At 46.6% G+C, this 25,338-nt stretch overlaps 2 protein-coding genes across 2 annotated transcripts in view; one reads left to right on the forward strand and one right to left on the reverse strand.

The window, feature by feature from the left end:
- Nucleotides 1-25,338, forward strand: part of LOC139272598 (ALK tyrosine kinase receptor-like) — a 1,661,561-nt gene that overhangs the window by 571,438 nt on the left and 1,064,785 nt on the right. The gene's annotated exons all lie outside the window — the stretch shown is intronic.
- Nucleotides 10,835-25,338, reverse strand: part of LOC139272856 (caspase-2-like) — an 81,490-nt gene continuing 66,986 nt past the window's right edge. Inside the window, exons 4-5 of the mRNA XM_070888968.1 lie at nt 13,054-13,230; nt 10,835-11,536 (exon numbers count right to left, since the gene is read on the reverse strand). Coding sequence (XP_070745069.1) covers nt 10,835-11,536; nt 13,054-13,230 — 879 coding nt within the window. The remainder of the gene's footprint in view (nt 11,537-13,053; nt 13,231-25,338) is intronic.

Consider the following 25,338-nt stretch of genomic DNA (forward strand, 5'->3'; position numbering starts at 1 on the left):
AGCCGATCTAGCTTGATCTCTACCCTTTCTCTCATTATGTACGGTACTGCTCTCGCCTTGTGATGGATGGGTCGCGCCGCTGGAATTAGATGGATCTGCACTTTTGTTCCTTGGAATTTCCCGATGCCTGGTTCGAACAGCGAAGGAAATTTGTTTAAGACCTGGGCACACGACGTATCATCAGCGGGCAATAGCGGTCGGATATCGTCCCGGTTCCAGCGTATCTTTCCCAGCCAGCTCCTGCCGAGTAGAATGGGACCATCGTCCAGTACCACCCAGAGTGGTAGCTTGTGCACCACTCCATCGTAGGTGACCTTTACGGTAACACTGCCGATTACAGGAATCAGTTCTTTTATGTAAGTTCTTAGTTTTGTGCGAATTGGAGTTAAGACTGGCCTTGAGGCCTTGTTGCACCACAACCATTCAAAAGTCTTTTTGCCCATGATGGACTGGCTTGCGCCCGTGTCCAGCTCCATTGAAACCGGGAGTCCATTTAGTTCAACATACAGCATTATCGGGGGACAATTCGTGGTGAATATGTGTACCCCATGTACCTCTGCCTCCTCTATCTAAGGCTCTGTTTTGTCATGATCCTCCTCTGCAACATGGTGGTTTGCAGGTTTAACAGGCTTTGCAGTTCACCTGCACACTCGTTGGAGGTGTCCCATTGTTCCACAGCCTTTGTAAATGTATCCTTTGAATCGGCATGAATGGAAACGATGATCACCCCCGCAGCGCCAACAAGCTGTTAATGGCCTTGCATTCATCACCCTTGATGGTGAACTCTGAGACATCTGCGGACGTGTAGCTGCAGGTATGTGTGACTTGTCCTGTACATTATGATTCGAAAACAACATCACTTTGTTCACAGTACTTGTAGCAACACTTGTGTGCTGAGAGATTTGCTTAGTATTGTCACTGGTGACAATGAACACCTGGGCTATCACTATGGCCTTACTCAAGGTTGGGGTCTCTACAGTCAAATGTTTGCGAAGTGTGATTTTGTGGCCAATGCCAAGTACAAAAAAGTCTCTGAGCATGTGCTCCATATGTCCTTCAAATTCGCAATGTCCTGCAAGGTGTCGTAGCTTGGCGACATAACTCGCCACTTCCTGGCCTTCAGACCTTTTGTAGGTGTAGAACCGATACCTTGCCATCAGAACGCTTTCCTTCGGGTTCAAATGCTCTTGGACCAGTGTGCACAAATCGTCGTACGATTTCTCCGTGGGTTTCGCTGGAGTGAGCAGATTCCTCGTGAGGCCATACGTTGGTGCCCCACAGATGGTGAGGAGGATCACCCTTCATTTGGCAGCGTTCGCTTCCCTATCTAGCTCATTGGCCACGAAGTATTGGTCGAGTCGCTCCACAAAAGTTTCCCAATCATCTCCCTCTGAAAATTTCTCCAGGTGCCCACTGTTCTCTGCATCTTTGGGTTCGCCATCTGTGTCTCGTCACCAGTTGTGTATGGAGAAACAGTCAGACTGAACACTGTGAGCTCAAAGTAAAGTGTGACCTTAGTCTTTTATTGCAGGTGTCCAGAGTGCCTCTCCAACCTATGAAGCCTTCATAGATACCTGTGCTCCCAAGGGATTCTGGGATCCCTTGGGACGCCGGGGAATGAGCCCTCTGGTGGCTGTACAGAGTAAATACAAGTCCACATCGATAACACTTTGCCTTACGGATGTTAAGCTTAAGACCCATGCTTTCGTACGCCTCAGTGAATACATTGACTATATCCTAGAGTTCAGCCTCAGAATGTGCGCAGATGCAGGCCAAACGCAGTTGTCACTTACTGCATTTGGCAATTTACATTAATAAAATAATGGATAACATTCCATTTTGCGATCTGTGTTTTTGGTTTTCTAGTGGAATTCAGTATGCGTTTGCTCTGTTTGAGAGTGACATGAACCTTGATACACTCAGTGATGTGCTGTGATATATATGTAGCATCTTGTTCATTACTTTGCTGAGCACATTTTTCAAAATGTATTTCCTGCATTGCAGGTACGATGTCAGATAGCATGAGTAAAGTATCGAGCCAAAGTCTAGTCGATTCTTTCTCTGTGGCGATGTGGACCAGATGAAATGAATCTCTCTTAGTTTATTAATTTCCACAAGAGGTGGAGCAGCAATAGAACTTGTTTGGTATAGCGAAAGCTGTATCGATGTCATAAGGACTGCAGGTTCAGTAGTTGTTACATTAATACCATGCCTTATCCTGCCTGTGTTGTCTTATGCAGCACCCTAATGGCAGTGCAGGTTAAATTGCTTGTACAGATACCAGAATTACTTCAGCAACTGAAAACCAAACATTACAACATGTTAGAGAAACACAACAGAGTTGGTACACTGTACACTGTAACCATGTATGAAGTTTAACAGAGAATCACCATCATAGACAGTCCCTTGGAATCGAGGAAGTCTTGCTTCCACTCTAAGTGAGTTCTCAGGTGACTGAGGAGTCCAATGTGGGATGTACAGTCTCTGTCACAGGTGGGACAGACAGTGGTTGAAGGAAAGGGTGGGTGGGGAGCCTGGGTTTGCCGCACGCTCCTTCCGCTGTCTACGCTTGGTTTCTGCTTGTTCTTGGTGATGGGACTCGAGGTGCTCAGCGCCCTCCCGGATGCTCTTCCTCCACTCTGACCGGTCGTGGGCCAGGGATTCCCAGGTGTCGGTGGGGATGCTGCACTTTATCAAGGAGGCTTTGAGTGTGTCCTTGAAGCATTTCCTCTGCCCACCTGGGGCTTGCTTGCTATGTCGAAACTCCGCGTAGAGCGCTTGCTTTGGGAGTCTCGTGTCGGGCATGCGGACGATGTGGCCCGCCCAACAGAGCTGATCGAGCGTGGTCAATGCTTCGATGCTGGGGATGTTGGCCTGAGCGAGAACACTGATGTTGGTGCATCTATCCTCCCAGGGGATTAGCAGGAACTTGCGGAGGCGGCGCTGGTGGTACTTCTCCAGCATTCTGAGATGTCTGCTGTATATAGTCCACGTCTCTGAGCCATATAGGAGAGCGGGTATCACTACTGCTCTGTAGACCATGAGCTTGGTGCTTGGTTTGAGGTCCTGGTCTTCAAACACTCTCTTCCTCAGGCGACTGAAGGCTGCACTGGTAAACAGAAGGAGGTGTTGGACCTCATCGTCGATGTCTGCTCTTGCTGACAGTAGGCTCCCGAGGTATGGAAAATGGTCCACGTTGTCTAAGACCTTGTCGTAGATTTGGATAATCAGAGAGTGTCGTGAAACAGTTTGACAGTGGACACAGCACAGCCAAGCTGGGCAGAAAATTTCAGGGAGCGGGCCTGTAATTTCCTGATATTTCCCCATGGACAAGGCTTCGTATTGGAAGAAAATGTTGGTAACATTTACCCGATTGAACCTTGCAGGGAACAGGTTTAGTTAATGTATTAGTGAGCTCAACTGTGGAAATTTGGAGGGAGATTTGGTATTGTTAGAAAAACACCACAAGAGATAATGAGTGAAAATTTGCAGTCGGAGGCTTCCCGCGGGCGGATACCTCGGACATGCAACAAATCTACAAATTTACTTAATGGTCTGGGAGATTTGTAGATTCAGGCACCTGCACCTCTCCGGCTAGAGGCCCACGTTTCCCAGGGGAGCATGCGCTTCGCTTGCGCCCCTGGGATCATATGGACCGGCCCAGCCAATAAAAGAAGGAAATCCCCATTCATACTTTTGGGGATTCCGTTTGTATGGAATTCCCATAAAGTATGAATGGGGATCACTTAAAAAATACACGAACACATGAAATAAATTTTTTTAAACATTACATATTTAAAATTAATTAAAGTTCCATTTAATTAAATATTTAAAACAAAAAAATAATTTTTTGACATTTTTTTAAATATGTTTTAACAGGGCTAAAAAATAAATGTACCTTATTGGACAGGGTTTTTAATGTATAAATGCGTGATAACATTTTATTTTTCTATTTTGTAAAACTCTTATGCTGGGCCGTCCATTTAAAACTGAGATGAGGAGGAATTTCTTCTCAGAGAGTTCTAAATCTGTGCAATTCTCTGCCCCAGTGAGCTGTGGAGGCTGGGTCATTGAATAAATTTATGGCGGAGATAGACAGACTTTTGAGTGATAAGGGAATAAAGGGTTATGGGGAGCGGGCAGGGAAGTGGAGCTGAGTCCATGATCAGATCAGCCATGATCTTATTGAATGGCGGAGCAGGCTCGAGGGGCCAGGTGGCCTACTCCTGCTCCTATTTCTTATGTTCTTGAAAGCAGGCCTTATGCCTGCTTTTTCCTAGTGTAGGAATTTAAAGGGCATTCATTGAGCAAATAGCCCAAATCTCTGCCCGCGGAGGCCCATTTCTTTCAAATTCGTACAATCTGTGAAGAGAATTCTTGCCAGATCGCAAGGTCCGGGTTAGAAACATAGAAACATAGAAAATAGGTGCAGGAGTAGGCCATTCGGCCCTCCGAGCCTGCACCACCATTCAATATGATCATGGCTGATCATTCCTTCAGTACCCAATTCCTGCTTTCTCTCCATACCCCTTGATCCCTTTAGCCGTAAGGGCCACATCTAACTCCCTTTGAATATATCCAATGAACTGGCATCAACAACTCTCTGCGGTAGAGAATTCCACAGGTTAACAACTCTCTGAGTGAAGAAGTTTCTCCTCATCTCGGTCCTAAATGGCTTACCCCTTATCCTTAGACTGAGATCCCTGGTTCTGGACTTCCCCAACATCGAGCCTGCATCGAACCTGTCCAATCCCGTCAGAATTTTAATTGTTTCTATGAGATCCCCTCTCATCCTTCTAAATTTCAGTGAATATAAGCCCAGTCGATCCAGTCTCTCCTCATATGTCAGTCCTGCCATTCCGGGAATCAGTTTGGTGAACCTTCGCTGCACTCCCTCAATCGCAAGAACGACCTTCCTCAGATTAGGAGACCAAAACTGCACACAATATTCCAGGTGAGGCCTCACCAAGGCCCTGTACAACTGCAGTAAGACCTCCCTGCTCCTATACTCAAATCCCGTCGCTATGAAGACCAACATACCATTTGCCTTCTTCACCGCCTGCTGTACCTGCATGCCAACTTTCAGTGACTGATGAACCATGACACCCAGGTCTCGTTGCACCTCCCCTTTTCCTAATCTGCCGCCATTCAGATAATATTCTGCCTTCGTGTTTTCACCCCCAAAATGGATAACCTCACATTTATCCACATTATACTGCGTCTGCCATGCATTTGCCCACTCACCTAACCTGTCCCAGTCACCCTGCAGCCTCTTAGCATCCTCCTCACAGCTCACACCGCCACCCAGCTTAGCGTCATCTGCAAACTTGGAGATAATACACTCTATTCCTTCATCGAAATCGTTAAAGTTTTTGCCCCCAAAGTGGATAACCTCATATTTATCCACATTGTACTGCATAAAGTGCGACATCACCACTGACAGCTGGGAGACCCTCGAACACCGCCCGAGGTGGAGAAAGTGCATCCGGGGAGGGCGCTGAGCTCTTTGAGTCTTAACACAGAGAGCATGAAGCGGTCACGCGCAGGCAGCGGAAGGAGCGTGCAGCAAACCAATCCCACCCACCCCTTCATTCGACGAATGTCTGTCCCACCTGTGACAGGGTCTATGGCTCTCGTATTGGACTGTTCGGCCACCAGAGAACTCACTTTGGGAGAGGAAGCAAGTCTTCCTCGATTCTGAGGGACTGCCTATGGTGAGGATGGCCCTCATTCGCGACACCTCCGCCCACGATGTTCCATGGCCCGGCTCTCCAGCTCTACGTATAGCCCCGACCTGCGGTGGTGATCTCACACGGGTCGGGGCGGACCACCATATTCCGGGAAGGCCATTGCAACGCTGGAGGAGCAGAGTTTGCTCCAAGCCTGTGTCGGCGTGTCAGTGAAGCAGTTCTGCAGCGTTCATACCGGCAGGGAAGAGGAGTCTGCAAAACCTTCGTGGTACGTGTCACTCTGGGCGGGTTCTCCGGAGAGACAACAGGGTCTCCACACCGGGACAGAAACTCTCCCAGAGTGACATGCACCACAATCGTTTCACCAGCTCGCCCTCTCTCCCCTTGTCAGTAACGGCTACGGTGGAATGTGATGTTCGGGACAGGGGGTCTTGGGGACATTGTGCAAGGAGGGATGACGAGATGGGACTGGTGGGAAGGGTCTGACGGTGTGGCCACATGGCAGGCAGTGGACGGGGATGGTTAATTGGGTCCCACTTGGCCCTCCGCGGCTGAGGGAGGACTAACCGTCACCGGGAGAGTTTATGTCAGACAGGGTTTGCGGAGTTCATTGTACAACACAGAAATAGCACCAGGACCCCATGGCAGGTCGACACAGAGATACAGGCCCCCCACGGGGATAATACAGCAGCCCCAGCACTGGGAGTAATACGGGGCAATTAATAACAATAGTCCGAGAGAGAGGGGCAGGGAGAGAGAGGGAGAGGGAGAGGGAGAGAGGGGGAGAGGGGCAGGCAGAGAGAGCGAGAGCGAGAGAGCGCGCCAGAGAGTGAGCCAGAGAGCGAGCCAGAGCGAGAGCCAGAGAGAAAGCGAGCCAGAGAGCGAGAGAGAGAGCGAGAGACAGACACCGAGAGAGCGAGAGAGACAGACACAGAGAGAGCGAGAGAGACAGACACAGAGAGAGCGAGAGAGACAGACACAGAGAAAGCGAGAAAGAGACACAGAGAGAGCGAGAGAGACAGACACAGAGAGAACGAGAGAGATAGACACAGAAAGTGCGAGAGAGACAGACACAGAGAGAGCGAGAAAGACAGACACAGAGAGAGCAAGAGACAGACACAGACAGAGCGAGAGACAGACACAGAGAGAGTGAGAGACAGACACAGAGAGAGCGAGAGAGACAGACACAGAGAGAGCGAGAGAGACAGACACAGAGAGAGCGAGAGAGACAGACACAGAGAGAGCGAGAAAGAGACACAGAGAGAGCGAGAGAGACAGACACAGAGAGAACGAGAGAGATAGACACAGAAAGAGCGAGAGAGACAGAGACAGAGAGAGCGAGAGACAGACACAGAGAGAGCGAGAGAGACATAGAAACATAGAAACATAGAAACATAGAAAATAGGTGCAGGAGTAGGCCATTCGGCCCTTCTAGCCTGCACCGCCATTCAATGTGTTCATGGCTGAACATTCAACTTCAGTACCCCATTCCTGCTTTCTCGCCATACCCTTTGATCCCCCTAGTAGTAAGGACCTCATCTAACTCCTTTTTGAATATATTTAGTGAATTGGCCTCAACAACTTTCTGTGGTAGAGAATTCCACAGGTTCACCACTCTCTGGGTGAAGAAGTTCCTCCGCATCTCGGTCCTAAATGGCTTACCCCTTATCCTTAGACTGTGACCTCTGGTTCTGGACTTCCCCAACATTGGGAACATTCTTCCTGCATCTAACCTGTCTAACCCCGTCAGAATTTTAAATGTTTCTATGAGGTCCCCTCTCATTCTTCTGAACTCCAGTGAATACAAGCCCAGTTGATCCAGTCTTTCTTGATAGGTCAGTCCCGCCATCCCGGGAATCAGTCTGGTGAACCTTCGCTGCACTCCCTCAATTGCAAGAATGTCCTTCCTCAGGTTAGGAGACCAAAACTGTACACAATACTCCAGGTGTGGCCTCACCAATGCCCTGTACAACTGTAGCAACACCTCCCTGCCCCTGTACTCAAATCCCCTTGCTATGAAGGCCAACATGCCATTTGCTTTCTTAACCGCCTGCTGCACCTGCATGCCAACCTTCAATGACTGATGTACCATGACACCCAGGTCTCTTTGCACCTCCCCTTTTCCTAATCAGTCACCATTCAGATAATAGTCTGTCTCTCTATTTTTACCACCAAAGTGGATAACCTCACATTTATCCACATTATACTTCATCTGCCATGCATTTGCCCACTCACCTAACCTATCCAAGTCGCTCTGCAGCCTCACAGCATCCTCCTCGCAGCTCACACTGCCACCCAACTTAGTGTCATCCGCAAATTTGGAGATACTACATTTAATCCCCTCATCTAAATCATTAATGTACAATGTAAACAGCTGGGGCCCCAGCACAGAACCTTGCGGTACCCCACTAGTCACTGCCTGCCATTCTGAAAAGTACCCATTTACTCCTACTCTTTGCTTCCTGTCTGACAACCAGTTCTCAATCCATGTCAGTACACTACCCCCAATCCCATGTGCTCTAACTTTGCACATCAATCTCTTGTGTGGGACCTTGTCGAACGCCTTCTGAAAGTCCAAATATACCACATCAACTGGTTCTCCCTTATCCACTCTACTGGAAACATCCTCAAAAAATTCCAGAAGATTTGTCAAGCATGATTTCCCTTTCACAAATCCATGCTGACTTGGACCTATCATGTCACCTCTTTCCAAATGCACTGCTATGACATCCTTAATAATTGATTCCATCATTTTACCCACTACCGATGTCAGGCTGACCGGTCTATAATTCCCTGTTTTCTCTCTCCCTCCTTTTTTAAAATGTGGGGTTACATTGGCTACCCTCCACTCCATAGGAACTGATCCAGAGTCAATGGAATGTTGGAAAATGACTGTCAACGCATCCACTATTTCCAAGGCCACCTCCTTAAGTACTCTGAAATGCAGTCCATCAGACAGACACAGAGAGAGCGAGAGAGACAGACACAGAGAGAGCGAGAAAGAGACACAGAGAGAGCGAGAGAGACAGACACAGAGAGAACGAGAGAGATAGACACAGAAAGAGCGAGAGAGACAGAGACAGAGAGAGCGAGAGACAGACACAGAGAGAGCGAGAGAGACATAGAAACATAGAAACATAGAAACATAGAAAATAGGTGCAGGAGTAGGCCATTCGGCCCTTCTAGCCTGCACCGCCATTCAATGTGTTCATGGCTGAACATTCAACTTCAGTACCCCATTCCTGCTTTCTCGCCATACCCTTTGATCCCCCTAGTAGTAAGGACCTCATCTAACTCCTTTTTGAATATATTTAGTGAATTGGCCTCAACAACTTTCTGTGGTAGAGAATTCCACAGGTTCACCACTCTCTGGGTGAAGAAGTTCCTCCGCATCTCGGTCCTAAATGGCTTACCCCTTATCCTTAGACTGTGACCTCTGGTTCTGGACTTCCCCAACATTGGGAACATTCTTCCTGCATCTAACTTGTCTAACCCCGTCAGAATTTTAAATGTTTCTATGAGGTCCCCTCTCATTCTTCTGAACTCCAGTGAATACAAGCCCAGTTGATCCAGTCTTTCTTGATAGGTCAGTCCCGCCATCCCGGGAATCAGTCTGGTGAACCTTCGCTGCACTCCCTCAATTGCAAGAATGTCCTTCCTCAGGTTAGGAGACCAAAACTGTACACAATACTCCAGGTGTGGCCTCACCAATGCCCTGTACAACTGTAGCAACACCTCCCTGCCCCTGTACTCAAATCCCCTTGCTATGAAGGCCAACATGCCATTTGCTTTCTTAACCGCCTGCTGCACCTGCATGCCAACCTTCAATGACTGATGTACCATGACACCCAGGTCTCTTTGCACCTCCCCTTTTCCTAATCAGTCACCATTCAGATAATAGTCTGTCTCTCTATTTTTACCACCAAAGTGGATAACCTCACATTTATCCACATTATACTTCATCTGCCATGCATTTGCCCACTCACCTAACCTATCCAAGTCGCTCTGCAGCCTCACAGCATCCTCCTCGCAGCTCACACTGCCACCCAACTTAGTGTCATCCGCAAATTTGGAGATACTACATTTAATCCCCTCATCTAAATCATTAATGTACAATGTAAACAGCTGGGGCCCCAGCACAGAACCTTGCGGTACCCCACTAGTCACTGCCTGCCATTCTGAAAAGTACCCATTTACTCCTACTCTTTGCTTCCTGTCTGACAACCAGTTCTCAATCCATGTCAGTACACTACCCCCAATCCCATGTGCTCTAACTTTGCACATCAATCTCTTGTGTGGGACCTTGTCGAACGCCTTCTGAAAGTCCAAATATACCACATCAACTGGTTCTCCCTTATCCACTCTACTGGAAACATCCTCAAAAAATTCCAGAAGATTTGTCAAGCATGATTTCCCTTTCACAAATCCATGCTGACTTGGACCTATCATGTCACCTCTTTCCAAATGCACTGCTATGACATCCTTAATAATTGATTCCATCATTTTACCCACTACCGATGTCAGGCTGACCGGTCTATAATTCCCTGTTTTCTCTCTCCCTCCTTTTTTAAAATGTGGGGTTACATTGGCTACCCTCCACTCCATAGGAACTGATCCAGAGTCAATGGAATGTTGGAAAATGACTGTCAACGCATCCACTATTTCCAAGGCCACCTCCTTAAGTACTCTGAAATGCAGTCCATCAGACAGACACAGAGAGAGCGAGAGAGACAGACACAGAGAGAGCGAGAGACAGGGAGAGAGGGGTAGAGGGAGTGAGGGGGAGAGAGAGAGAGAGGGAGGGAGAGAGAGGGAGAGAGGGGGAGCGAGCGAGAGGGGGAGAGCGAGCGAGCGAGGGGGAGAGAGAGTGGGAGAGCGAGAGGGAGAGAGAGATGGAGAGACAGAGACAGTCAGAGAGCACGAGCGGACAATGCCCGTGTCTAGCCGGCAGCAGATGGAGGGGGAAGTGGATCTGGCCGAGACTGGGGGCTCGACCCACCCCTCACCCCATCGGACCCCCGCTCTCGCACCTCCCGACGAGATCGACAAGCGGCAACGGCAGGCGATAGAAGAGGCATCCGGAAAACGGCAGGGAGAGTGGGATAACCCAGGGTGCGGGGGCTGTGTGTCCCAGTCTCCTCCTCCTACTTGTCCCCGCGGGGTTCGGGGAAGAGGTACAGGTCCTTGCACAGGGTGCTGGAGTATTCCGACATCTCCTTGCAGCGATGGAATTCTGTGCCGGGCGAGAATCCCTCACGGTCCTTGATCAGGGAGTTCACCTTCACCAGCATGTCAGCTACATGCATGTCTTTGGCGTGTGAGGCGAAAACTTGTGCAAGCGCTTGAGCAAACCACGATCCTTTGCGTGTGTTCCTGAGGGCTGCAGTCCCTTTCAGACAGGCGTAGCCACAGATGATGTCGGATCGAGTTGGTAGCTTGACCCGAAGAGGCTCCTCTCTCCCAGCGTCGCTTTGTTCCCAGCCCGGCGAATCGGAGCGTTCCTTCCCATCCTGCAGGTCCATCCCAATGTCCGTCTCATCTCCACGGCAGGCCTGAATGAAGACCATTTTGGGTTTGTTCTGGAGTTGGGGGCAGTTGTCATTGTCGAAGAGCCAGAATATGTCGTGGATCTGTAGCAGTTTGCCATCCGTCCCGTAGATCGCACCTTCCACCCCGTGGGAGAGGAGAGCCACGATGCAGGAATCAACAGCACGGCCTCCACGAGCGAGGCAAAGCTCGCCAACTCTTGTCTCCATCACCTGTGCGGTCTGGTTGCACACCATCCTGATGTTGAATCCCAGACTGGTGAAGAGCTGGGTCAGGACACAGTGATCGATCTCACCTCCCTGTCGATCCACCAAATCGTGCACCCCACCAAACCTCAAATTGTATAATACTTTGATTAGGCCACAGTTGGAGTACTGCGTGCAGTTCTGGTCGCCGTATTATAGGAAGGACATGATTGCACTAGAGAGGGTGCAGAGGAGATTTACTAGGATGCTGCCTGGAATGGAGAATCTTAGTTATGAGGACAGATTGGATAGGCTGCATTTGTTTTCATTGGAACAGAGGAGGTTGAGAGGAGACCTCATTGAGATGTACAAAATATTGAGGGGCCTGGACATAGTGGATAATAAAGGTTTATTTCCATTGGTGGAGGGGTCTATTACGAGGGGCCATAGTATTAAGGTGGTTGGTGGAAGGTTTAGAGGGGATTTGAAGGAGGGCTTCTTTATGATGAGGGTTGTGGGGATCTTGAACTCACTGTCCGGAAGAGTGGTGGATGCAGAAACCCTCACCACTTTTAAGAGATGGTTGGATGGGCACTTGAAGTGCAGTAACCTGCAGGATTACGGATCTAGAGCTGGTAATTGGGATTAGACTGGATGACCTTTTGTTGGACGGCGCAGATATAATGGTAAGTACTGCAGGGAATAGAATATGGCCAGGGTGATCTCCTGGACTAGTTTCGATCACCTGGATGGATCGGAGAGGAATTTTCCCAGATTTTTTCTCCCTAAATTGGCCTGGGTTTTTATCTGGTTTTTGCCTCTCCCAGGAGATCACATGGCTCCGGTTGGGGCAGAGTGTAGAATGTTTCAGTATAAGGGGTGTCGCAGTTGTGATGAGGCGGATTGGTTGGGCTGGGTGCTCTTTGCCTTTCCGTCATTGTTCATAGGTTTATATATAACCTTTAGGGCTGCTGACCAAGGGCAGTGCGGCTCTTTGTCGGCCGGCGTGGACACGATGGGCCGAAATGGCCTTCTTCTGCACTGTAAATTTCTATGTTTCTATGTTTCTATATTTATCTCTCAACCAACAGCATTAAAACAGATTTTCTGGTCATTATCTCATTGCTGTTTGTGCGAGCTTGCTGTGCACAAATTGGCTGCTGCTTTTTCAACCTTACAACAGTGACTACACTTCAAAAGTACCTCATTGGCTATAAAGCATTTTGGAATGTCCGGAGGTCATGAAAGGCACTAAAGTCATGCATGTTCTTTCTTTAAAGTAGGCAGCAAAAGCATTATACTCTGCCTCACCATTGTTGTGGTGAGGCAGAGTATTAACCCAGCCACTATTCTGACTTCCTTGAATAGATCGTTGATTAGTACAATATCATGAGTTCTGTTGTGGGTTTCTGATGTTCAGTATCTGGGTTGAGATTGTCTAGCCTCATTTAATGCTGGAGCCTTACAGTCAACAGGCAGAGGAGCTAATCTCGACTGGATTCAAACTGGGGTCACCAAGCAAACCGCATAGCAGAACAGGGAAGCATAGGTGTAAGCTAGTCATTCCCTAGAGCCTGTTCCACCATTCTATTTGTTCGTGGTTTATTTGTACCTCAACGTCATTTACTCACCTTTGCTCCATGTTCCTTGCTACCCTTCTCCTCCCTGATTCCACTCATGACTGGCCTAGCTCTAATTTTAAGATTATGCTCCATAGTTCTAGATGCTCCCACCAGAGGAAATAATTTCTTTGCTACTAACCTCTTGAATCCCTTTATCATTTTGAAGATCTCGATTGGATCAAGCCTCTAAATCCAAGGGAATACAAAACAAGTATATGCAACCTTTCCTCAAAATTGAACCCGTTAAGCCCCAGTAACATTCTGGAGAATCTGTGCTGGACCCTCAATGAGGCTATCTTATTGTGGTGTGGTGGCCAAGATTGAACACCGTACTCCAATGGGATCTGACCAAAGCTCTGTACATCTGAAGCATAACTCCCTTCCTATTGCTTGAGATAAAGTCCAACATGCCATTAGCTTTTTTAATTGCTTTCTGTACCCGTGCACTAACTTTTATTGATCTGAATACATGACATCCAAATCCCTTTGCTCCTCCACAGTTTCTAGTCTCTCGCCATAAAGAAAATATTCCGATTTGCTTTTCTTAGAGCCAAAGTGGATAAAATCACACTTCCCCACAGACCTCTATCTGCTACAGTTTCGCTCACTCCCTTAAGTCTGTCTGTGTTCTTTTGTAACTTCCTGCTCCCATCTACAGAACTTGCTATGCCTCTTAACTTAGTGTCATCTGTAAACTTGGATATACAACTCTCTATTCCTTCACGCAAGCCATTAATATATCTGATGAAAAGCTGAAGCCCCAGTACAGATCCCTGGGGAAGACCACTTGTCACATTTCACCAATCAGGGAATGTTCCCTTTATCCCTTCTCTCTGTCTCCGACCTCCCAACCAATTACCAATCCATGTTGCTAGGTTACTTCCAATTCTGTGCGCTTTCATTTTTAAATAATCTCTTGTGTGGAACTTTATCGAAAACCTTCTGGAAGTCCATAGAGACAACATCCATAGACAGTCCCCCATCTGCTATGCTAATGACCTCCTCAAAACATTCAACTAGACTAGTCAGACAAGACCCACCTTCACACATCCATGCTGAATCTCTTTGATCAGCTCATGCCTTTTGAGCATATATGAAATAGATTTGAGTTTAGTTTGTCTTTGTTTTTGGCCATTTGCTTTCATTGCTTTAACCCTGACCCCACATGACCCTAGCTGAGTTTTCTATATTGTGCTGAATTGAAAATGTAGGGTGGGCTCCCAAGGGTATCCCTGCCACCAAGAAGGAGGAAAAAACGAGATGCGCACTGCAGCACAAAAAGGAAGAGGAGATGGCAGGTTAAAGGGCACAGGAGCCCCAAAGAGGTATTTTCAAAACATCTCAGAAGCCACTGGAGCCACGCTACCTCTGAAAAGAGGTAAATGGGGCCCTCGGAGAACGCAAGAAACCCACTACTCGAGCCTTTTTCTCCAACATGATGCTGAGAGAAATTGCAACCACTGCCGCTGACCCAGGGACTATTGCCTCGTCCATTCCAAATGCAATGGGCTCAAGGCAGGGAAATCGGATGAATTGCTGGGCTCAGTCTCCTCACTATCATTGACATGTGGTGAGGTGGTAACAGGAGGGTGACTGCTGGCCTTCGATGCTGGGCAGTGTGAGGTAAATTTAGCTGAGGGCACAGATGTGGCAGTAAGACTCCCCATCTAATTTTTCTATATTTTCTGCCACAAAACCATCTGATTTCAAGCTGCACAGCAGAGGAAATTCTGGCTTCTGACTTTATATTTCCGAAAGGATATATTTGCTTTGGAGGCAGTTCAGAGAAGGTTCACTGGGTTGATTCCGGGGATGAGAGGGTTGACTTATGAGAAAAGGTTGAGTAGGTTGGGCCTCTACTCATTGGAATTTAGAAGAATAAGAGGTGATCTTATCGAAACGTATTAGATTATGAGGGGGCTTGACAAGGTGGATACAGAGAGGATATTCACTGATGGGGGAAGACTAGAACTGGAGGGCATGATCTTAGAATAAGGGGCTGCCCATTTAAAACAGATGAGGAGAAATTTCTTCTCTCAGAGGGTTGTGGATCTGTGGAATTTGCTGCCTCAGAGACCTGTGGAAGCTGGGACATTGAATAAATTTAAGACAGAAACAGACAGTTTCTTAAACGATAAGGGGATAAGGGATTATGGAGAGCGGGCGGGGAAGTGGAGCTGAGTCGACGATCAGATCAGCCACGATCTTATTGAATGGCAGAGCAGGCTCGAGGGGCCGTATGGCCCACTCCTGTTCATATTTCTTATGTTCTTATGTTTAGGCATGAACTGATTTCACAAAACGTTATATCCACAGTTATGCATTCTAGCTTTCAAGATTGCGGCTGCAAATCAAGCTGACTGCAATATGTCAGCTACCATTTTACAATTTATATTTTAACATTAACACGACCAATGTTTGGATTCATAACAAAATTAGACAACCCAAATCATTGGATGCTGCACTCCACATTTGGTATGCGGCACACAGATTGCACGGCTGTTTTCCCGCTAACTATTTCAGTGCAGTGCCTGTTATGTTTATCATCAAGGAACCTAGATGAATTCCCAAGGCACAGTTGAAGTAAGCACCAATGTTGAAAAAGTAGCTGGTGCCAAGATTTGGATCAGTAGAGCGTGATGACTGTGTAGAAACCCTTTCTGGTGTCCATTTAATGTGTGCATCTGTGAGTATGCCCCCAGGTTTGTAGAGCTGATGCCCACTGGTATGCTTGTGGCCTTCCGCGAGATGTGGGCACCAGAGTAACTAGAGTGCATCATCACCCCGGCAACCAAATTTTAATTTGATCTGTTTAATGTCTAAAGTTTAATTTGTTCATTTGTCGGTTTTGGTGCCCCTTTAATAAGGGAACATTTGATTTACAGGTGCAACTGAAATAGTTGCAGAGCTTGTTGTTTTCCTTATCGTGCCAAGCCCCAAAATCTCCCTCGGGAGCTGGCGCCTCACAACTTGAACCTCCTCCAGGAAATCCCCTCCGTACCTTTCAGTTCTGCGTGGTGGGGATTCCTCTATGGGCTACTCTTGCACACCCTCCATTTTGCCATCCTCGCCTGCCGTCCGGACATGCCATGGCGCACCATCTTGCCGTCCGTAGGAGGCGGGGGTCCCCAATGGAGTGCTCCCTACGCGGGAGTCCTCCCTTTATTTATTGGGGACTTGGCCTGGAGGGTGTTGCACGGGGCAGTCCCGTGCAATCGTTTTTTAAGTCGGTTCACGGACTCCCAAGCCGCCTGCACTTTCTGCGGTCTGGAAGAGTCCGCGTTCCATGTTTATGTAGAGTGCGTCAGGTTGCAGCCCCTGTTCCAATATTTGAAGGCGCTGGTCCTTATATTCTGGTTGCACATCAGTCCCATGCTCCTGATCTTTGGGCATCCTGTGCGGAGGGGAGCGGGCAGGTCGGAAGGCCTCCTCGTAGGAGTACCCCTGGGCATGGCCAAAGCGGCTATTAACCAGTCCAGGCAGCGGGCGGTCAAAGGGGTTGTTCAGCCCGACTGACTGCCTCTCTTCGGGGGTTACATCCGAGCCAGGGTGTCCCTGGAGATGGAGCACACAGTGTCCACCGGTACGCTCGCGGCCTTCCGTGGGAGGTGGGCGCTGGAGGGACTGGAGTGCATCATCACCCCGGCAACCAAATTTTAATTTGATTTAAGCTTATGATAAAAAGTTTAATTTGTTTATTTGTCGGTTTTAGTGCCCCCTTATTAACTTGATTTATGGTTTCAGCTAAAATAGTTGTAGACCTGTCGCATTGTGAGTAGGTTAGCCAGTCACGTGATGTTCACATGACTCAATAAAACCCCAGTCAGTTGAGTCTAGATCATCCACAATGAGGTATGCAGTTGTGAGCCCAGTGGATGAACTGGTAATGTGTCGTGTGATTGTTAAACCTTTGTTAATAAACCAACTAGTTCTTAATAGCAATGTGTTGCTCTGAATTCTTAAGCAAAGAACCCATGAAGTAAATACATTATATTCATGATATGCCACATGGTCCCAATTATATTCTGCACCTTAAAGAGAAAATGGCAGAAGCAATTTGAAAATTAAAGTGGAGATGCAGAAACAATTTAGGTAGAATTTAGCAGCAATTATAAGGCCAATAGAACAGCAATTTACAATTAATAGCAAGGGGATCAAAAGGGTAGCATGGTGCATAGGCGAGAGATGCTGGGAGCAATTGGAATGTGAGACTCCTCTCAATATCTTCAAAGTAAAATGGACAGATCAGGACAGCAAAGCAGCATGGGTATAAATTGAAATTCAAACAAGTGCAAAGTGATTGCTTTTTAATGCAAATTGTGAAGCAGAGGCTGAGGACAGATGTTGTTAGATTTAGCAATTCACAAGAAAATATCACTAACCTAGAAGTTGGTGAATATTTGGGCTCCAGTGACCATTATTTGGTTTGATTTGATATTAAAGGGTCTGTCGAAGAACAAACCTTGAAGGGTGAAGGAGGCTCATATGTTGGCATAAGTGGAAGACATCTTGAGAAACTAAGACGACTGAAGCAAAATACAGTTTTTAATACAACATCTTTTATTTTAAAGATTTGAAGAAAAACAATACAGGGCCAATACAACAGGGTGTCAATTCTCTGCCGCTTTACACCTCGAATGTGCCTATTGTTGGAGCTCAAAACAGAGGATACTTGAGCAGAAACCCATTATGCCAGGCTGTGATTATTCTGCATGCTGATTTTCTCCCGCGTTTCTCAGAGTATGTGCTTCAGAACACTTCACAGAGGCATTCTTATTTAAATGAAATGATAGTATTGGTCAAATGACATCATAAAAGCCTGTTACCAACGTGCCTCTTTTTCTGCTGATTGTATATTAAGTGGAGGCTCCCTTCATGCAAAGTGGGCAATCGGTTCAAGGCCGAGTGAGAGCAGCCACAGCATTTAAACGCCCAGGTGGCGAGTAGAACAGCAGTAAGTTGGTGCTTTTGGGACCATTCTGGGGCCAACTTTACTGAAGACACCAGCAGCAATAGATTAGTATGGATGATGGAGTACATTTGTAGCCCGGTATCTCAATCTGTAAAATGGGGCCTCTTTCAGGATTTCATTACACATTACCCGTCACCACAATCTAAATGTCCCTGCAGAACTTTGTCGGACCTTACAGAGGAGCAGTGCCTTCACAGATTTATGATCAACAGGAAGGTTATATGACAACTTTGTGTTGGATGACTAGCAGCTACACTCCAGGACTGGCAATGGGACTTCCAGTTACAGGCAAAGTGGCATAGGTCTTATATTATTATTTTTGCTTTGTTTGGGGAGAGATGGGTCATTTGTCATCAGCAACAATGCATTGCTTGCCAGAAGGAGACAGCACATTTATTTCCACACGGACTCAATGGAGTAGATAACCTGAGTCCTAGGGGTGGAAATCCAGTTGAAGGCTTTTGCGGGCGATAATGGCGGCGGGGCGGTAAATTTTGCGCGGGAAATGGTTTGCGTCTGCAACCACAAAATTCAGCAACTGGGCCCGGAGTGTGGGGCAGAGCACTAAGGGAGGCATGCCACACCTTTATTAAGGCGCCAGGCCGGCTGAGCAACTGAAAATCCCAAGCCAAAGAGCCGGCCTTGGAACGCCCTAAGAGAGGCTTCCTCAGAAAAAAAAATTGACAAAAAGACACAAAAAACATTCCCATACCTTGCTCACCCCACAAAGATAAATCGCAAAAATAAAACCAAAAAGCACAATCATACTTACCTCATGCAGTCATTCCTTCCCTCACCGCCGGCAGAACAGCTCAGACCGCCCGCTTTCCCCGGCAGTCCCACGACGGCGCACGAAGGGGGCCGCTGCAAACAACTGGGGTGTTGCATACTGGTTCGCCTTTCCCGGGTGGTACTGCTCTGCGCCTTCGCAAAACCGGCACCAAATGTTCCGGCGGGGCGCTAGAAACTGGCCGTCCAGTTGAAACCATTTCCACAGCTATTACCACCCCTCCGGGGTGGGAACAGAGATGGCAACTCATCGAAATTCCACCTCCTAGTCTTTTTCCATATGGCTGGATTCCCTAAGGTCTGAGGGTGTGGGAGGGGGTGATTGGTGACATGAAGAGTACTCAGTTTATGGATCTCAAGGACTGTCAAGGATTGGCCAGCTTGTGTGTGGCCATATGCACAAAATTATACAGGCGAATGCGAGGTTCTCTGGCTGCACACATGGTGGCTTCATATTGAAGAAGTCATCTTTGCTGCCATTATTCTCTGAGCCACAGTGAGTGAAAGTTTATCTTTTGCGTGACCAGGATTAACTGCTGTTGCCGTGGTTCATGTCTATCTGCAATCTCCTCCAGCAATTATAATGAAGCCCATGTCTCCACTGGAGGCGTCATCAAACAATTCATCGGCCAGGCTGAGAAGTCAGGTGATATCTGCTATACCAACCTGCCACACGTGCTGCTTGTTCTCAACCTGTCTGTTGACAGAGGCATGTACCGAGAGGGATAACAGCTACAGAAACTGGAAAACATCAATATAGAGGCTGAAGTTGTCAAGTTATTTGTAAGATCTTGATAGAGGAAGCATACTCGGAAACTTCAGACCCTTATCTGTTTCTATTCCTTCCACTCTGACCCACAATTACTCATGACCGCTACCAGTGCACCATTAAGCTTTAAAAGCCTGCAGCAGGACTTGAAGTTCATTCCACCAAACAGATGTATGCCCAACTGCACGAATCCAATTGCCCAGTGCATTTCCACCCCCCCCCCCGCCCACCTTATATAGATCCTGGAAATAAGGGTAGGTTCAGTTGCTTCCAAATTCAATGCACATCTGATGTGCTCTATGACACTTGTGCATGGAAATAGCCGCTGTGGAGTGATGGGGTGGTGTAGGATTATCAGGGCCCATGTGTACAACAAGACAACAAAGTACATAAAGCTTCCAAGCAGACTCTTAAAAACCTCCCAATGGGATAATCAAGGGGCTATAGTGAGGGAGGAACTTAATACAATCACTATCACTAATGAAGTAGTACTAGGTAAAATAATGGGACTAAAGGCAGACAAGTCCCCTGGACCTGATGGCTTACATCCTAGGGTCTTAAGAGAAGTGGCTGCAGAGATAGTGGATGCAATGGTTGTAATCTACCAAAATTCCCCGGATTCTGGAACGGATTGGAAAACCGTAAATGTAACGCCCCTATTTAAAAAAGGAGGCAGACAAAAAGCAGGAAACTATAGACCAGTTATCCTAACATTTGTCGTTGGGAAAATGCTGGAGTCCATTATTAAGGAAGCAGTAGCGGGACTTTTGGAAAAGCATGATTCAATCAAGCAGAGTCAGCATGGTTTTATGAAAGGGAAATCATGTTTGACAAATTTGCTGGAGTTCTTTGAGGATATGAGCAGGGTGGATAAGGGAGAACTCGTAGATGTGGTGTATTTGCATTTCCAGAAGGCATTCGATAAGATGCCACATAAGAGGTTACTGCACAAGATAAAACCTCATGGGGTTTGGGGTAATATATCAGCATGGATAGAGGATTGGCTAAATAACAGTAAACAGAGAATCGGAATAAATGGGTCATTTCCCAGTTGGCAATCAGTGCCTAGTGGAGTGTCGCAGGGATCGGTGCTGGGTCCTCAACTATTTACAATCTATATTAATGACTTGGATGAAGGGACCGAGTGTAATGTAGCCAAGTTTGCTGATGATACAAAGATGGATGGAAAAGCAAATTTTGAGAAGGACACAAAAAATCTGCAAAAGGATACAGACAGGCTAAGTGAGTGGGCAAAGATTTGGCAGATAGAGTACATTGTGGGAAAATATGAGGTTATCCACTTTGGCAGAAATAATAGAAAAGCAAATTATAATTTAAATGGAGAAAAATTGCAAAGTGCTGCAGTACAGAGAGACCTGGGGGTCCTTGTGCATGAAACATAAAAAGTTAGTATGCAGGTACAGCAAGTTATCAGGAAGGCAAATGGAATGTTGGCCTTTATTGCAAGGGGGATAGAGTATAAAAGCAGAGAAGTCCTGCTACAACTGTACAGGGTATTGGTGAGACCACACCTGGAGTACTGCATACAGTTTTGGTCTCCGTATTTAAGGAAGGATATACTTGCATTGGAGGCTGTTCAGAGAAAGTTCACTAGGTTGATTCCAGAAATGAGGAATTTATGAAGATAGGTTGAGTAGGTTGGGTCTATACTCATTGGAGTTCAGAAGAATGAGAGGTGATCTTATTGAAACTTATAAGGTAATGAGGGGGCTCGACAAGTGGATGCAGAGAGGATATTTCCACACAGGGACATAGTCTCAGAATAAGGGCCCGCCCATTTAAAAGTGAGATGAGGAGAAATTTCTTCTCTCAGAGGGTTGTAAATCTATGGAATTCTCTGCCCCAGAGAGCTGTGGAGGCTGGGTCATTGAATATATTTAAGGTGGAGATAGACAGATTTTTGAGCGATAAGGGAATAAAGGGTTATGGGGAGCGGGCAGGGAAGTGGAGCTGAGTCCATGATCAGATCAGTCATGATCTTACTGAATGGCGGAGCAGGCTCGAGGGGCCAGGTGGCCTGCTCCTGCTCCTATTTCTTATGTTCTAAATACATAAACATAGGTAAGTTGATGGTTAATGACTCGTATCCAAAATGGAGAGAGCTTTCACATCCTTATGGCTCTTATAAGGGAAAGTGCATTTGGGAACAGGACAGTAAAAGACAAGGAGCAATGGTGCAAGACGTGTATTGAAAATACCAAATACAATGTCGCCAGGTGCTGCAGGGGAGGATTCCAACAAGGGAAACACATCTACCTTCATATAGTTTCTCTTCATTAAGGCAAAGTGAAGGTGTAATTTGACATGAATGTCCAAGGTCATCTGAATATGAAGAACAATCTCCAGATCCTCTTGCTCAGCACACACCACATTACTGACGCTAAAGGTGAAGAGTCCATGGATTTCTTAGTTTATAAAAGCATGGCCATCAGCGTCACTGCCTCTGTCTCCTCCAATCCTTTCTCTGCTCCCACTCACTTGTCCCAGCTCTCTCCTACCTAAGCCCCCAGGTCGCCACACTCTGCTGTTTCTGCTCTAGCTCTCAACTGCCAGCCTCTTCAAGCTCATCTCCACCACGTTCACCTTGACTCCATTCTGACCCAACTCCACACCACATACCGTTTTTTCTTTTTGGCAGCAAGGTTGTTCGGATTGTCAATCTTTTACAATGCTACTATCCCCAGTCCATTCCAAACATTTATCATACCCTCTTAAAAAGGACACGCTTGACCTTTTCATTTTCTGTGGTGAGTACGTTTTCTCCAACCTACCCTTTATCTCAGTCTCTAATCATGGCATTGCTGTACAACTCACACCTCTTTCATCGCTCCCTTTTTAGGTCTTTTCTACTCAAGGTTTTTAGCTCTTGCACCTAGATCACTCTCACAGGTGAATTCCATTTCCCAGTACCTTAAGCATTACTGTAATTATTTGGGAGCATGCCTGGGATAATGAACGGAAAACCCTGGGGCCGAAATTGCCCCTGTCAGAAAGGCCCATTAATGCCTCAGGAGACACTTTGGGGTGCGGCAGCCAAAGTGCTCATCCCCGGGATTGCCCCCAGGGCTCAGAACACGAAACATGCTTTGCACCGCGTCCCGGCCCGCCGGCACCTTATCACCCCACGCTGACCCCTTTGTACCCCACGGGGGAAATTGCCCCACGGGACACGAAGGGCGATGCCACGGACAGCTCCGCGGGGCGAGAAGCTGTGGTGGTTGGGACACCCCGGCCACCCTTAAAGGGGAGGTGGTAGCACTGCTTGGCTGCTGGGCCAGTGGCCCGGCCGACACCCTCCCTGGTGGCCCAGTGGGTGCCACTAAAGCAGTTGCAGTGTTCGCAGTGGCCTTCCCCTTTAAAAGAAGAGGAGGGACATTGTGACGTGTCAGCGTGACGCGGCTGATGTGATGAGCACAATGCTGATCGCCGCACCCCGCGAGCGCCCTGTGATCGCCGTTACCGGCACACAACATTTCTCGGCTCAAAGAGCTCAATTCTGGAATATTTAGCGGCCTGTCTTGCCAGGCACTAAATTTTCTTTTAATTCAAATTGTGCACCCAAAACTGGACAAGGGGCAATTTCGCCTCACCCTCCGCTCCCCTTATATTAATTGTTGAAAAGATATTGGAATTATTAATAAGCTTCCACAGGCACTCCCTCCAGTCCTCAATAAGCAATAAAACATCTCAACGAGCCTTATTCTAGTTTTAAACTGTTGTTATTAATAAACTTGTTATTGTTAAACTACCAACATAATGAACAAGTGAATGTAACAATCTAATATTTACAATAGAAAATGTAAAAATCTATATTCTCAAAGGGAAAAGAATAAAAGGTGATGGTCTATAAATTATAATGTTCCCCTATAAAACAAGGTTTAAAATGCAGCCCCTCCCCTCCTTCTGTGAAGGTTTCAATGTGTTCAACTCCGCACCACTCAAAGGGCTTTCTCAGTTGGCCCCTTTTTATACTGACTTCGTTGCTTGTCTCCTGAAAGTGATGACACATGATGAGCTAAGATTCAGATCACTAGCAGCTCTCCCTCGTGAGAATTCTTCATGTGTGATTTCAACAGGATATTAAATAATCACGGCTGCGCCTAACCCGGGCCTTACTTGACTTCCACTGATTGCACTTTCCCGAGCGAGTCACTGATTAGGAATCAGGAGTTGGAATCCTGGTTGGTTTATCTCCTTTCTAGCTTGCTGGTACGATCTGTAATACCCTTATTGCCTCTCTGGTTGAGATCATGTCACTCTGTATTGATCAGGGATACTCAGTGTCACCTTAGGCAGTGCATTTACCCACTGAAATTGTTACAATGATGCTGCGTGAAATGATGTTAGAGAGAGGGAGGAAGAAAGAACTTACTTGCTTTTATGTGACACTTTTCACATGCTCAGGATGTCCTAAGCCAATGAAGTAATTTGGAAGTGTTGTTATGTTGACAAATGTGGCAGGCAATTTGCACATCACCAGGTTTGCACACACAGCAGTGAAATAAATAACCAGATAATCCACTTTTTGGTTCTGTTGCTTCAGCGATAAATGTTAGTCAGGACACTTCCCTTGCTCTTCTTTGAATAGTGCTGAGGGAACTTTTACATCCACCTAAGTAGGCAGACAGGTAGGTAGTATCTCTTCAGTGTTCCAACTGAAGTATTAACCCAGATTATGTGCTAAAGTCGCTGGAGTATGCCTTGAACACTGCAGGCCATAAACCCAGTATTCCATTAGCTTTTTACGTCCTTAACTACTTGAGATGCTGATTTCAATGTCTTGTGAACCTGAACCCTCAAATCTCACTGCTCTTCCATGTTACCCAGCTTTCCCCCATTCAAAGTATAATTATTTTTTCTATTTTAATCAAAATGTACCATCTCATATTGAATTCCAGCTGCAATTTCCTTGCCCATTCCACCATCTTATCATTAAGACCATGCATCTTTCTTTGGTGCTCAGAATTATTTACTATGCCTTCTATTTCAGTATTGTCTGCAAATGTGCCCTATTTCCGAAATCCTTAATGTACACAGTGAATTTTAAGTGATCCCAAGACAAAACCTTTTGGGACACTGCTACTTACTTCAACCCACTCTGAAAAGCTGCCCTTAACTCCTGTTATCTGTTGCCTCTCTTCTAACCAGCATTTAATCCAATTGTTACCCTTCCCCTAATTCCATACCCCTTCACTTTCTCCAACAGTCATCTGTGTGGTACCTTATCAAAACCTTTCTCAAAGTCCATGAATACCACAACCACTCCATTTCCCCAACCACCATGTTTGGTACCTTCTCAAAGAACTCTATCAGGAACAGATTGGTAGCTAAAATAATTTAACTTGGTGACAGAATAATCTTTTACTTGTATAACATAATCAAGTAACCATAAATCTCACGCAGAGAGCATGGTGGAAGAATGCTTCAGTTTTACACAAATCTTCTCTGAGCTAATGAACGTCACTGAATTTAGTCTGTCACCGAACTTGTCTGTCGCTCACTATTAAGTTAATCCTGTGACCACATTATCTCATTAAAACAATCCTTTCAATATTTGCTGAGTATCAAATTGTTTCCAGAAAGATTATTTCTTGTTCAATTAAATCAACTTAATCTAACACGGTCGTTATCTGTCACTTCATGTTGAATTAATCCTGTTATTGTGTTACAAATCCTGTTTACATTTGTTGAAAGTCATTATTTTTGTTGAATTAAATGAACTTAATCCAATATGGGGGATAAT

The sequence above is a fragment of the Pristiophorus japonicus genome, chromosome 9 (genome assembly GCF_044704955.1).
Source record: "Pristiophorus japonicus isolate sPriJap1 chromosome 9, sPriJap1.hap1, whole genome shotgun sequence".
NCBI classification, from domain to species: domain Eukaryota; kingdom Metazoa; phylum Chordata; class Chondrichthyes; family Pristiophoridae; genus Pristiophorus; species Pristiophorus japonicus.